The 15,264-nt window shown below is 41.9% G+C and overlaps 1 protein-coding gene and 1 long non-coding RNA gene across 3 annotated transcripts in view; one reads left to right on the top strand and one right to left on the bottom strand.

The window, feature by feature from the left end:
- Positions 1-3,379: 3,379 nt before the first annotated feature.
- The window catches only part of nxpe3 (neurexophilin and PC-esterase domain family, member 3), a 24,862-nt gene continuing 12,977 nt past the window's right edge, over positions 3,380-15,264 (bottom strand). Inside the window, exons 3-6 of one of the 2 annotated variants that reach the window (XM_061971089.1) lie at positions 11,951-12,729; positions 7,898-7,968; positions 7,640-7,828; positions 3,380-7,581 (exon numbers count right to left, since the gene is read on the bottom strand). In XM_061971089.1, coding sequence (XP_061827073.1) covers positions 7,040-7,581; positions 7,640-7,828; positions 7,898-7,968; positions 11,951-12,729 — 1,581 coding nt within the window. In that variant the 3' untranslated portion in view covers positions 3,380-7,039. Of the gene's footprint in view, positions 7,582-7,639; positions 7,969-11,950; positions 12,730-15,264 lie in introns of both variants that reach the window. The other variant, XM_061971088.1, reaches the window with a different exon arrangement.
- Positions 12,652-15,264, top strand: part of LOC133613502 (uncharacterized) — an 18,790-nt gene continuing 16,177 nt past the window's right edge. The window contains exon 1 of the long non-coding RNA XR_009816456.2: positions 12,652-12,763. This is a non-coding gene — a long non-coding RNA (uncharacterized lncRNA). The remainder of the gene's footprint in view (positions 12,764-15,264) is intronic.

Raw genomic sequence — 15,264 nt, 5'->3', positions numbered from 1 at the left:
AACAGGGGGGCTATTTAAAGGCTAGAGTATACAAATGAGTTTTAAGATGGGACTTAAATGCTTCTACTGAGGTAGCATCTCTAATTGTTACCGGGAGGGCATTCCATAGTACTGGAGCCCGAATAGAAAACGCTCTATAGCCCGCAGACTTTTTTTGGGCTCTGGGAATCACTAATAAGCCGGAGTTCTTTGAACGCAGATTTCTTGCCGGGACATATGGTACAATACAATCGACAAGATAGGACGGAGCTAGACCGTGTAGTATTTTATACGTAAGTAGTAAAACCTTAAAGTCACTTCTTAAGTGCACAGGAAGCCAGTGCAGGTGAGCCAGTATAGGCGTAATATGATCAAACTTTCTTGTTCTTGTCAAAAGTCTAGCAGCCGCATTTTGTACCAACTGTAATTTTTTAATGCTAGACATAGGGAGACCCGAAAATAATACGTTACAGTAGTCGAGACGAGACGTAACGAACGCATGAATAATGATCTCAGCGTCGCTAGTGGATAAAATAGAACGAATTTTAGCGATATTACGGAGATGAAAGAAGGCCGTTTTAGTAACACTCTTAATGTGTGATTCAAACGAGAGAGTTGGGTCGAAGATAATACCCAGATTCTTTACTGATTCGCCTTGTGTAATTGTTTGGTTGTCAAATGTTAAGGTGGTATTATTAAATAAATGTCGGTGTTTAGCAGGACCGATAATCAGCATTTCCGTTTTCTTGGCGTTGAGTTGCAAGAAGTTAGCGGACATCCAATGTTTAATTTCATTAAGACACGCCTCCAGCTGACTACAATCCGGCGTGTTGGTCAGCCTTAGGGGCATGTAGAGTTGGGTGTCATCAGCATAGCAATGAAAGCTAACACCGTATTTGCGTATGATGTCGCCTAGCGGCAGCATGTAAATACTAAAGAGTGCAGGGCCAAGAACCGAACCCTGAGGAACTCCGCACGTTACCTTAACATAGTCAGAGGTCACATTATTATGGGAAACGCATTGCATCCTGTCAGTAAGATAAGAGTTAAACCACGACAAGGCTAAGTCTGACATACCAATACGTGTTTTGATACGCTCTAATAAAATATTATGATCGACGGTATCGAAAGCAGCGCTAAGATCAAGAAGCAGCAACATAGATGACGCATCAGAATCCATCGTCAGCAGTAGATCATTAGTCATTTTTGCGAGGGCTGTCTCCGTAGAGTGATTTGCCCTGAAACCGGATTGAAAAGGTTCACAGAGATTGTTAGACACTAAGTGTTCATTTAGCTGCTGTGCGACAATTTTTTCGAGGATTTTCGAAATAAAGGGAAGGTGGGACACCGGTCGGTAGTTTACCATGAGGTCAGGATCAAGGTTAGGTCTTTTGAGCAGAGGATGAATAACCGCTTTCTTGAATGCTAGGGGAACAGTGCCAGAGGAAAGTGATAAGTTTATAATATTTAGCACTGATGGACCTAATAATACAAAAAGCTCCTTGATAAGTTTCCCAGGAAGTGGGTCAAGTAAACATGTTGTTTGTTTTAATATAAACAACTAGCTGTTGGTTTGAATTCGTACAACATAAACAACTAGTTGTTGATTTAAATAACGTAAACAACTAGCTGTTGAATTAAATAACGTACAACATAAACAACTAGCTGTTGATTTAAATACCTTACAACACAAACAACTAGCTGTTGATGTAAATATCATACAATGTAAACTAGCTGTTGGTTTAAATACTGTACAACATAAACAACTAGCTATTAATTTTCCAACATATTTTCCTGCTGCAGAGCAACATACTGGGAACCTCCAAGGTCACACTCCATCCCATGACCACTCCTACTTAAAGGCCCAGCGTGTTATCGTGTTTACTGCGGTCACATGCTAAGCTAACCGCTTGCCACTTCTACTCGATTTTGTCAAGTTTGTGATGTTAGTGTAGTTTTGTACTGCAGGGGAGAGTGATTGTGTGTTGTTTTCTTCTTGTCCGCCTTCAAGTTTGGGTGAAAATGTTTGATTTGAGTGTGACTGGTGTAAGTTTTCCAAGGGAACATTAAACTCTATATTGATATATATTTCCTGTTATATGGTGGACGTTTGTTTGAAGTCCAGTGAGGATAAAACAGATGAGAATGGCTTTCATTTGCATGAAACACGCCACATTTTGAAGGAATCTGCCTTTTTGTGCGTCGAAAACATGCTTGGGATATACTGTACTCAGTTACTGTAAGCCTAAAATGATAAAGTAAATAAATGGTTTTTTTTTTATTGATATATCTTAATATTTTTTCAAATAAAACATGATCGGTCATAATTACAAAAAAAAATTAAATGATGGAAAAATACTTAAAAATATTAACACTCTAGCATTTAAAAACATTTAAATTTAATAATGTAGTTATAAAAAACATTCAAGAATATGAGTAGCATAGACAAATCCACAATTGTTGTGTTACATTTTTTTTTACTTATTTATACAACTTTGGGTTAGGGATATTTTGCTTTTGAAAATGTATATTTTGGTGGAAATGTCCCAAGACTGTAAGGAAATGATATTATTAAACATAAAATAATAAATAATAGTAAAATCTGGGGGCGGCGTGGTTCGGTTGGTAGAGCGGCCATGCTAGCAACTTGAGAGTCCCAGGTTAGATTCCAGCTTCCGCCATCCTCGTCACTGCCGTTGTGTCCTTGGGCAAGACACTTCACCCTTGCTCCCAGTGCCACCCACACTGGTTTAAATGTAGATAATGGGTTAAAGCGCTTTTAGTCTCTAGAGAAAAAGTAGTATATAAATATAATTCACTTCACTAAAGTTAAGTACATGTCAATAGATTTTTTAAATAGATTGTTGATAAAAAGAGGTAAAAAAAAATAAAATACATATGTGATATTCCTCAAATACAATAGAAAATGTTAAAAAAAAAAAGATTGTTTTTGTTTTTCTTGTACCTAATTAAAGATAATTTATTTGTGGAGTTGGACTGGATCTATCTGGTAAGCAACACACAAAACGTTGAACATTAACCGGAAAGTGTGGATATTAATAATAAATTAATATTTTTGGATGATGTAAATATTCAATATTTTTCATTTATTTTAAAGTTCTGACAAAGTTACATTTCTGTAAATATTTATACCTTGGAGAAAAATGTATTGAATTAATTTTACCGTTTGTTTTTGGTGTTTATTGTCACTTCCTTTTGAAGGGGGGCAAGTCCCATGTCTAGAGTTATGTGCTAAGTGTGCTTTCTCCTTTTGCCATGACCTTTAGAAGTAAGAAGGCGCTTTGTCTCAGTGGTTGCCGTGGACGACCAGCCGGCTGGGGAACAATCAAGTTCATCACATGCATGCTCTCTTTAAAAGGGAAAGACGACTCAAAAGAGGTTTGGTTTTGAGAAGACACAAGTTCCCACACGTTTATTCGTGAGATTGGTGAGAAAAGAACAATTAAAGCTCAGTTAAAGCGGGACCAAGTCAGACAGTAAAAGGCACATGATGACTTCCTCCTTCATGTCATTGCGAGAAGACACAAAGCTTGTTCCGACATAAAAGTCCACAGACAACATCTTCGATCCTGCTGTACAAACGTAGAAAAGGCCTGAGTGGTAAATGACTCATTACACCACCATGACGATAACCTTGGTTAAGGTTCAACTGTTGCGTTAAGTCACTTTTAAAAGGGTGAATGCCGTCATTTTTCACCGTTTCTCCTGCTTAACTCTCGTAATTCTACAAGACTTTGTACTTTTAAAAGGACGAATGGCAACATTTCTTATGCGTCCTAATGTCAGGTAAAACAAGCAGCCTTTTTATGAGTTTAATGTCGCAATATCCCGACGTTTTTTGTGTCCAGTTACTCAAATAATACCGATACAGTAAAGTTGTAATTCTTCAAGAAGTTGTACTTTTAAATAAACCATTGGCAACATTGCGACTTACCTAAGACAAGTAAAAAGGTTTTTGTAAAAATCCTACTTTAATACTTCATTGTTAACAGAAAAGTCGTATCATCGCAAGAATAAAGTCATAATTCTAGCAGAAGTTGTACTTTTAGTTAAATGAATACTGTTTTCATATAAGTTTTAAATGTAGTACAACAATAAGTCTCTTATATGCGTTTATTATTGCAATATCCCAAAAATGTTTTCATAAAAAAAAAACTAATACTTTTTGAAAGAAAAGTCACATTGAGAAAATCAAAACTGTTTTAAAAAGAAGTCATACTCTTAAATGGACAAATGTAAAATGTTCTGATAATTCTTTATATAATACAATAATTAATACAAGTACACAGTGATGGTCAGCCTTGTTTTACGTTAATTTTCAAAACATTTTTCGTAAAATTCAAGCTTTAATACTTCTTTTGTTCATCAGTTTTAAATGGACAAATGCCAAAAACTAATATTGCATGTTGAAGTTAACAAAAACTATTTCATGTTTATTCTTGCCTTGTGCCAACATTAACGTAATATTTACGTTTCGATATTTTATTTTTCAACAAAACAAATCATATCGTAGAAGTCAATGTTTTTAACAGCTGAATGCTAAACGTTGAAAGTCAGTGATTTTGTTGCTAAATCTTTTGTAAAAATGTGTTCAATTTTAAAAAAGTTGGTAAGAATTGTGATGGTCAGCCTTGTTATACGTAGTTTTTTTTGTAAAATTACTACTTAAATAAAAATAGTTGTATCATCGCAAGAGTGTATATAGTCGTTATTCTACAAGAAGTTGCACTTTTAAAGGAGCCATATGTAATAATTTCTTGTCAAGTCATTAAATGGCAGATATGTCAAAAGGCATTAATAAATCATGTTCTTTTCAAATACCTCGATAACTGATAACTGTATGCTCATTTCAAAATAAGATTTACAGCCCCGAAATCTTGTTATTGTTTTCATTTGGATGCCCCGCCCGCCACCGTTTGACCAATTAGAAAGTCTGTGAGTGTGTTACATCCAGGTTGGCAGTTACGCACCGCCAGCTTCGTCTGGCTACTGCCATTGGTAAAGTTACTAAACATGTCAGACCGTAGTCAATCTAAAAGGTGTCGTTACGATTCTCAACTTATTCATGACAAAGCCAGGAACAAAAGAAGGATTTGTATCGGGGATGCCTTTGAAAGATGGAGAAGATTTTTTCACCTGACGCCAAACTTGCTAATTTCCTCCTTGATAGGTAAGTCAGGCATTTACATTTTGTTATTACTTCAAATAAATGGAAATGGACATTTGGTATGTAAACTATATTGTCCAATACGATATGATCAATACAATATGATCGTGTCTAACAAAGCTAGAATGTTCCTGCAACTTAGCATGCTAGCCCGACCATTTCTTGTACCCCTTAATTTTAGTAACAGCTTCTTTTATGCATTTATTCTCGCAATATCCTGACATATTTATCGTAACATACTATTCAACCCCTTTCAACAACAAAAATCTTATCGGAAGAATAAAAGTCATAATTCTACAAGAAGTCGTAGTTTTAAATGGACAAATGCGCAAATGTATGAATTTTTAAGCCTTCTTTAATGTTTGTTTTTGCAAATTTTTTTGTAAAATGGCAGTTTTAATACTTATTTGTTCGTTTAAAAAAAAAGTTGAATCATCAAAAAAATAAAGTTGTAATTTTCCGAGAAGTCGTACTTTCAAATACGTCTTAAGCAGCCTTTTTTTGCGTTTATTCTCGTATTCTCTCACAAAATGACTACCTCATTAATCCATTGTTCAACAAAACCGGGTTAATTTTCTTCAGCATCCTAAATCTTCATCCTCCCAATAATGGATTTTAGTCCAAAATGTTTACTTTTTCCTGTAACTTTACACTTTAATTGTGCAACAAAAAAGTTGTGTTACGGCCAGAAAAAGAAATCGGAATTTTTCAAGTTGTACTTTTCAATTTGCTATAAATTCTCCGCTTGTATAAGTCTGAGCCTTTTTTTCCGTAACTTGTACAACAACAACATTTGCGTGAATTGTAATCCTAAAACGAAGTACACTAATCGCCCCTTTTATCGCTGTTATTGGTTCCAGACATGACCGCAATCAATTGATTCCTGCGAAGTAGGAATTATGAATTATAAATGGAACATTTTCATTGTTTGAGCATAAAAAATGTATTAACTACCTTCTAAATAAGTTCTTCTAGACATGAAATACCGTATTTTTCGGACTATAAGTCACAGTTTTTTTCATAGTTTGGCCGGGGGTGTGACTTATACTCAGGAGCGACTTATGTGTAAAATTATTAACACATTACCGTAAAATATCAAATAATATTATTTAGTTCATTCACGTAAGAGACTAGACGTATAAGATTTCATGGGATTTAGCGATTAGGAGCGACAGATTGTTTGGTAAACGTATAGCATGTTCTATATGTTATAGTTATTTGAATGACTCTTACCATAATATGTTACGTTAACATACCAGGCACGTTCTCAGTTGATTATTTATGCCTCATATAACGTACACTTATTCAGCCTGTTGTTCACTATTCTTTATTTATTTTAAATTACCTTTCAAATGTCTATTCTTGGTGTTGGCTTTTATCAAATAAATTTCCCCCAAAAAACGCGACTTATACTCCAGTGCGACTTATATATGTTTTTTTCCTTCTTTATTATGCATTTTCGGCCGGTGCGGCTTATACTCCGAAAAATACGGTAACACCCTCTAGTCACCTTTACACTGTTTAATCCAATATAGTAATGCAGCTTGAGGCTGAGCCAATCAGTGGCCACGATACTGAACAGTGTGATCTGATTGGTTTGCTCTCATCTAGTGGCCAATACAACTGTAGTTTAGATTTTTTTTGTAGTTTATTTAGGCGTCTTAGTCTAGGAAATGCTTCATTTAGGGCCAAAATGTTGAAGAAAGCGCAATGTGGCGAGGGATGACTCTACGTTTTATCCTCAGGTATTGCGACTCGTCGTAAAAATGACTTTAGTAGTATGACTTTTCTCCTAAAAGTACATCCTTGTCAGTGATGTCATAGTTTTAGGCCGTTTTTAGCTCCAGAGCCAAATGGCCATCTTTGGTATTTCTAGGGACACACGTAGGACAAAATGAGGTCCACCATGTTCTTGACGATGACGGGCGAGGGGTGGAGGATGTGAGGGTGACGGTGCGCCACGCTCATCTGCCAGGCGTCCACCAGCAGGACGTCCAGGCCTTTAAACATGGCGCGCAGCACAGCGTCCAGCTGCAGGGAGAACCAGTCGCTGTTGTACAGACTCACCTGCTGGTCCAGGGCCTGGGGGTTGGCTGAGCGGATCACCACCAGCGTCCCCGGCGCCCGCTCCAGAAGCCGCACCACGGCCTTGCGGATGTGGCGCAGGCGCCGCACGTACACCTCCACGGGGAAGGTGCTGAAGTGAGACCAGATGCTGAGGGCCACCACCGTGCTGGGACCCCCGCTCAGGCCGTCCAGCTCGTTAGAGATGTAGCGCAGCTCGCTGGCCATGACGGCGGTGAAGCGTATCGGCGGCCCGTGGCAGCGGTACGTCACCAGAATGTTGTGGCCGCTGTCCACCGCCATGTAGGGCCCCACCATTTTAGGACTCTGCAGGTTGAACTCCTTCAAGTCTGCGGAGGGAACAGAATGAGTGGACGCTCGGCGAGAGCGAGACGCCAGGACGCTCACCTGGCAGCGCCTCCACCAGGAACTCAAACCATTGGCGGACGGTGGAATCGCCGTACATGTGCACCACCTTGTTGCTCAAACACTGAGTGATGGCGGACGAGTCGAACTGGCGCATAGCGACGGCGCCTAAAGGTCTCCACGAGTCTTGGTAGTAATACCCAGAAGTCTCTTCCAGGTTGATGGCACTTTCTACGGCCGTGCAAAGAAAGGCATGGAAACACCTGAAACAATCAAGCTCTCTGGCGGCGGAGGTCCTACCTGTCCTTGAAGGCAGCACCTTGATCGTGTTCTTTCCCGAAGCCTGGATGGGAACTTTTATGTTGACTCCACTGACGACAAAAACAAGAAGGTTCAGCATGTCAACAGTGCAGGGTTTCCCCAACATGTCATGGGTTTTGGCAGCGTGCCACGGCAAAATAAAAGCCGCCACACCTTAAAAATTAGTTTGTTTTTCTTTGCTTTTTTTTTTAGATACAAACACTCCTATCCAGGGGTGTCAAACTCATTATAGATGGGGGGCCACTAGGAGAAAAATCTACTCCCAAGTGGGCCGGACCGGTTAAATCACGGCACGATAACTTAAAAATAAAAACAACTTCAGATTGTTTTCTTTGTTTAAAAATAGAACTAGCAGATTCTGAAAAATTTACAAATCATAATGTTGTTGCGTTTTTTTTCACACTTACATGTCACGGGTAATAGTATTCTATCTTTGTTTGTCGTTATTTATACTTTCTGAATAAATTATGTAATAATGTTGTGATTTTCAATCTATCAAGATAAAAAATAATATCAAAATCCAATCAGGATATTTATGTAGTTTACTCATTTTCCTTGACTGGTGCACTAACATCATGTGGTTTTTTTTGTTTTTTCTAACAAATGTAGCATAATCAAATAATTGCTATTGCGATATCTAGTGGACAAATTTAGAACAGCAGTTTCTTCCACTCAAAAATGTTGGCTCATTTTCATACTTAGCAAACTCATCCCACGGGCCGGATAAAACCTGTTTGCGGGTTTGATCCAGCCCACGGGCCGTACGATTGACACCCCTGCTCAAAGCCAAAGTGTCAAACTAACATAAGGAGATAGGTCAACTTTCTATTTAATAACAAAGACAAAACAACTAGCTGAACTGTCCTCATTTTCAGCTGCCCTGCCGACACACACACAGACAGTCACTATCCCTGTGGTGCACTCAGTTTGATATCACAAAAGTCCTTAACTTTAACAGCCAGGTCGCTGCAATGATTCAGAAAAAAAAACCAAAATTAGCTTAACCTTGTTGCCACTGTAATCTTCATGCTATAGAGGGTACTTTTTCTTTGCCCACCTCATTTTAGGACAAAATGTATTTTGTACATTGGGCGCGCACATCAATTTAGCCGCGGGTGTACACATTGATACATAAAATATTTACACAAGAGCTTGTGTTCATTCATAAATGTAGCTAAATACACTGCCTGTAACACATGGGCAGCCCACTGGGGAGCGCTGGCTTTTTCCTTCTCCTCCTCCTCCTCCTCGATCCACCCTTTCGGGGCCTTGTAGTGATAGAGGATTTTCGTGCGGTGCGGCTGTTTTTTTCTTTTCTGTTCTTCTTTGGCTTTGAGATCAGTCAAGGTGCATGTCGTCAACGTGCGGGAGAAATTGTTTTTATTTAACCAACCCGGAGGTGATGACGTGGTTTGGCCAGCGGGCAGAACACAACACAGGTAAGTTGTATTCACATTCATGGAGGAAATGGCATCACTGGTGTTCCTAATATAATGGTAAAGTTAAAGTACCAATGATTGTCACACACACACTAGGTGTGGTGAAATGTGTCCTCTGCATTTAACCCATCCCCTTGTTCACCCCCTGGGAGGTGAGGGGAGCAGTGAGCAGCAGGAGTGCCACGCCCGGGAATCATTTTTGGTGATTTAACCCCCAATTCCAACCCTTGATGCTGAGTGCCAAGCAGGGAGGTAATGGGTCCCATTTTTATAGTCTTTGGTATGACTCGACTTGACGGCAGGTAAGACGTACAAGAGAATGAAAGTCAAGTGTGTGTGTAATTGTAAAAGGACATGCTACGTTGCACCGGGAAAATCCATAAACTAGCCGCAACATGGTATAAAGCGCATGGTTCAAAGTGTTGGAAAAAAGCCGCAGCTTATAGACCGGAAATGACGGTAATCTTCATGGCGTGTAGCGGTAGAAAGTGAGCAGGGGAGGGGTTAAAGCAGTGTCGACAACGCTGTGGATACTTCCTGGATGTTTGAAACTACACACGGCTGGTCCAGGCCTTTCTTTGGACTCAATTGAGCTAGCAAAAAGGTCCATCAGCCCGCCAACAACGAATGGGTTGCCGGGCACAAAATGGCCCGGGCTGCAGGCACACGATGGGGTGGATGAAACGTTTGCGCGTGGATACCAGGTTTGTACACCAAACCATATCTTTATTCAGTCTGTAGTTCATAAATCGAAAAGTTTGTAAATCCAGGTTCCACTGCACATTGTTTTCTTACACTCATTTGTAAGTACAGTATGCATTCATTTCAGTTTGTACTCCGTCTTGCCGTAGTCAGCAAGTAGTCTTTGCCTATAAGTTGAATGTGCCAGTCTTGTCTTTTGTTGAGCCTTACGGAAGTGTTTATACATAGGCTGCAATGATTATCGATTAATTCGATAAGACAAAAGCTTCCATTTGTCTTTTGTTGATTAGATTAATCATTTTATACCGCATGGAGTGCCCGGAACTTTCAATACGCGGACATAGTTTCCGTTCGGTCCCTGCAATAGAGCACACATGAGAGCGGTGGTGTGTGTTGGGGGGGAAACGGTGGAGTTCTTATTATTTTAATAATGCCCAAATCAATAGTGATTATGTGCATTTAATACGAAAAAGAATGAAAGTTATAGCAAGCAGAAAAACATTTATTACTCACTATTACCCTTAATTACGCATTAATCGATTAATTCCTTTTTATTAAAATAATCAATAGCTGCATCCCTATTTTATACTGTAAGTATTGTACCTACTACACACCAGCTGTTTGACTGTAGCGAGCGTCTTAGTCGTAGTTTTCATTACCAAATGTAATGCTAATCAATAGCATGTCTATGGTAAACTAGCAACAAGCTCATGCATTTTCGAGCACTTTCTTTCAGGCATGCTTTGCTTTGTTGGCATGGAAAATTGCAACAATATGGAGAGGCACCCCGCTAGGAAAACACCTGTTTGCCCGCCAAGTGCTTGAGTCTGCAAGCGGACATGACCTCCCGTGCAACAAAGGAATCAAGATGTTTAGTGAATCCGTGCTCGGTATTACATACGGAATTTGGTCCGTACCTTTGAATAAGGTACCTAAGGTGGTTCAGGCTTTTGGGGACCAAGTTTGAGTCAAACAAACTGAGGAACGAGAACGGAACTACTGTATTTTTCGGAGTATAAGTCGCACAGGCTGAAAATGCATAATAAAGAAGGAAAAAAACATATATAAGTCGCACTGGAGTATAAGTCTCATTTTTGGGGGAAATGTATTTGATAAAACCCAACACCAAGAATAGACATTTGAAAGGCAATTTAAAATACCAGGCTGAATAAGTGTACGTTATATGACGCATACATAATCAACTGAGAACGTGCCTGGTATGTTAAGGTAACATATTATGGTAAGAGTCATTCAAATAACTATAACATATAGAACATGCTATACGTTTACCAAACAATTTGTCACTCCTAATCGCTAAATCCCATGAAATCTTATACGTCTAGTCTCTTACGTGAATGAGCTAAATAATATTATTTGATATTTTACGGTAATGTGTTAATAATTTCACACATAAGTCGCTCCTGAGTATAAGTCGCACCCCCGGCCAAACTATGAAAAAAACTGCGACTTATAGTCCGAAAAATACGGTACTAGTGCAGCTACTTTAAACTTTGACTATCACTATAGTATGATTACAGTAGAAAGGGGATTCACACGGGCCCATTCGCCACGGTTTACCTGACACATGAAACGTGACAAATGTGGGGCATGCTCTATTCACTTTGGCCACAAGATGGCAGTAGAGTAATACATATCTTAAAATGTGTTTTGTGGCTGTACCAACATTCACCACAGCGTCAGTTGCTGTATAGAGTGGCGCTTTCCATCATTTTCAGCAGACTGCATTGCAAAATAAATAACCCCCCTATTCCTCTCACGCGAGAGCCACCCAGGAAGGGGGCCATATGAATCCCTTCCCTCCTGTAGCTTGTGCAGGTGTAGCTAACATCAATCAATCATTGTAGTATGATTAGCCTGATTATGTGATTACCTTTGAAAGAGCAGAGCTTCCTTGTTTGTTGTGAGGTTTTTGAGGTAGCCTCCCTTGGCGTGGTTGATCCTGGCATGGCAGCCGAGCGTCTTAGGTTTGTAGCAGTACCACGGCTCGCCAGTGCGAGGGTCTGTGTAGTCGCACAGCAGTCCCCAGTCGGGCGGCAGGCACACGTTACATACGGTGGTCTCAAACCGAAGGCCTAGGCGGTAGAAGCTGTTAAAGTACACTCTGTCGGGTCGCTCCTCCCTCAGCCGCCGCAGCACGGCGACCGCCTCGCTCGGGTGCACCATGATGACCTCCACCTGAGCCGAGCCTTCCCACAGCAGCGGGAATCGAACGGAGTAGAATCCGTTCTCGTGGTCCAGCACCACCCCGGCCACGCCCGCCCTGCACTCCGGTGAGTGCAGTCGAGCCAGAAGAAAATCGCCACCGTAGCTTTTAGCTCGGCCCTTAAAGTCGTACATCTGGACGATGATCTCGAGCTGCTCGCCAACGTACCGCCGCCCCTCGTTCTCAGGGGGGAGGATGGAGAAGAGGCTGTGGACCGGGTCGCTGGTCCTCAGCAGGGTGACGAGTCCCGAGCCAGAGGGTGGCCCGGGCCAGGCGATGGAACTCAACAAGTAGCTTTCTTCCAGCTCTTCTTCCAGCGAGGGTTTCTGGCCCAGATGTGCACAGAAGGAGTGATTGTGGTGGTAGACCGGGACGGGTCCAGACAAGGAGGATTGGATGCGGTTCTGGAGATGCGACAGCGCTGATACCGTGTTACAGTTCCAGTTCTGAAGACATACCAACACATGCAACATAGCAGCGGTAAGAACACCTTTTTGTTTTTGTTTTTTTTTGTTTTTTTGTGTCCTGTCCAGCTTCTCAGGCAAATCATATAGTTGATGTAGATGCCCATGTCGGCTGTTCAGATTTACTTTACAAAAGAGAAGTGTAGGATACTTCTCTTGTTGCCTTATTTGTATTTGACTTTATTAAATGTATTTATATTATCATTTAGTGCAGCCGGGCCGGAGCAGGAGGGGATAGAAAGAGAAAAAAAAAGAAGACAGAGGGGGAAATTGTGGGGACAAGAGGGGGATTAGACAGAGAGACAACAACAACAACAGCAAACAACAACAACAACAATAGAGCAACATCAGCAAATATGACATGTACAAATATGATGGTAAAAGTAATAGCAAATAAGCAGTTAGCGAAAAATAAAAAATAATACAGCAATGACAATGAGCATTATTACACTACAAATGGATCAATACAAATACCAATAGAAATAGCGCTATTGATAATGAACAATACCAATAATTTACCTTTATTATCAACAATACAGTTGTTTAAATGCAACAATACATATACGTAATGATAACTTGAGATACGAAAGAATGCAGAAAAATGGAGGGGGAGAAAGAGAAGCAACCTACATTAACCTTGTAGATTGTTATAGTCACAATAGGTTAAGCTTTGTCAGTGTGCCATGTGTTACACCCAGTTTACCCTAGGGCAACAACGTTAATATATGTTTGATGAAACGTGATTATGTGCATGAGTGTAAGTATGCATATGTACTTGTGTATGTACAGAATGTGTATATGTGTTTGTACAATGAATGTATATGTACAGAATGTGTATATGTGTTTGTACAGTGAATGTATATGTACAGTATGTGTATGTGTATGTTTGTATATTGAATGTGCGTGTGGATGTACGAACATTAGGTAGGTAAATATGTACTGTATTTGTGTATGTATGTGGGAGCGTAGGTACCTATGTACGTATGTGAGCATATGTGAATTTGCATGTACAATACATTCGACTCCCAGAGTGCGTGGGAGCCAGAGCACGGCCCCATCACCCCCGAGAGCCCAACCCACAAACAGGAGGCGTGGTGCCCAGGGAACCAGGGACCACCGCCCCCACGCAGCCAAGCCGGCCAGCGACAGGAACCCCAGAGCCCGACCCACCGTACCGCCCACAAGGGCCAGCAGCAGGCTGCAGACAGATGCACCCGGCAGAGGACAGGGCACGAGAAAAGCAGGGGACAGCCAGACCCCAAGCCAGCGAGAGACCACACCCCACACGGGCAGAAAGGCGAGACGCCCCGCCCGAGGGACCCAGAGACTCCCCGCAACCGGACGGGAAGACCTCCCCCGCCCCACCGGCAACCGGGGCCCCACGAGCCCACCCCCCACCCCCAGAGAGCGCGGCGAGGCCATCCCCCGGCCACCCCACCCAATTCGGCCGCCGCAGGACCACCCAGGCACAGGGCCACGGGAACCACCCACCCCACCCGCAGGGACCCCAACGATGGAGATGGAACAACCAGCAACCGCCCCGCCGAGCCCCCCCCCCTGAGGAAGGGGAAAAATTAAAAAATAATATTAATAAAATATATTAAAAAATAAATTAATTAATTAATTAATTTAAAAAAAAGAATTAAAAGAAGATCACAGACATGCTGACAAACAAGGTCACTACCCCAGCAACTGGCCGACTCGCAGCACCTCGGAATACCTTGCAGCACCAAGCTACCACAATAGACGCAGGGACTAGGCCCAACAGGCCCCGACCAAGACGGGCACCCGGAAGGGATGGACAGCGGGACCCAGGAGCTCCAGACACGCAGTTCGGATGCAGTAGCCTGAGGCGTCGACCCCCGTCTGACAGGCAGGCCCAGAGCGTACCCCCAGAAATATACATACATACATACATACATATATACATACACATATACACATACATGTATACATACCCACACATACACATATATACATATACATACACATATGTACACATACACATATATATACATACATACATACACACACGTATACATACATATACACAGTTCGTCAGCCCCGACAGCCATCACGTGCGCGCGCTGCCACCAGTCACAACATCAGCCACACCCCTGCACCAGACCCAGCAGCCACGGGCGCCCACACCACAAACAAACGGCAGCAGAAACAGCAGCCGCAATAACCCCAGACAGCCAGCACCAGCCAATCAAATCAAAGCGATCAAAAAAAAAACTGCGACCAGCAACCACACGCCACCAGGACCACGGAGACTAGCCGGCGCCAGCCCGCCAGTCAGCCCGAACGCCAACAGTCAAACAAGAGACACCAACACCCCCCTCAACCAAAAGCCCCCCCACCCCAACCCAAACCCGCACAAACACACCACCGCCCAAACAACCGAGACACAGCATCCAGACCAGACACGGGGGCTGCGCCGCCACCACATCAAGTCACCAACAGAGACCCCACAGCGCAAGGTCGGGCCACACGGGCACGGACCCCACCCAACAG

This window comes from Nerophis lumbriciformis, linkage group LG13 (assembly GCF_033978685.3).
Source record: "Nerophis lumbriciformis linkage group LG13, RoL_Nlum_v2.1, whole genome shotgun sequence".
In the NCBI taxonomy this organism is placed as follows: domain Eukaryota; kingdom Metazoa; phylum Chordata; class Actinopteri; order Syngnathiformes; family Syngnathidae; genus Nerophis; species Nerophis lumbriciformis.
Note: the sequence above shows the minus strand (reverse complement) of the source record. Positions and strands in the feature narration are given on the sequence as shown.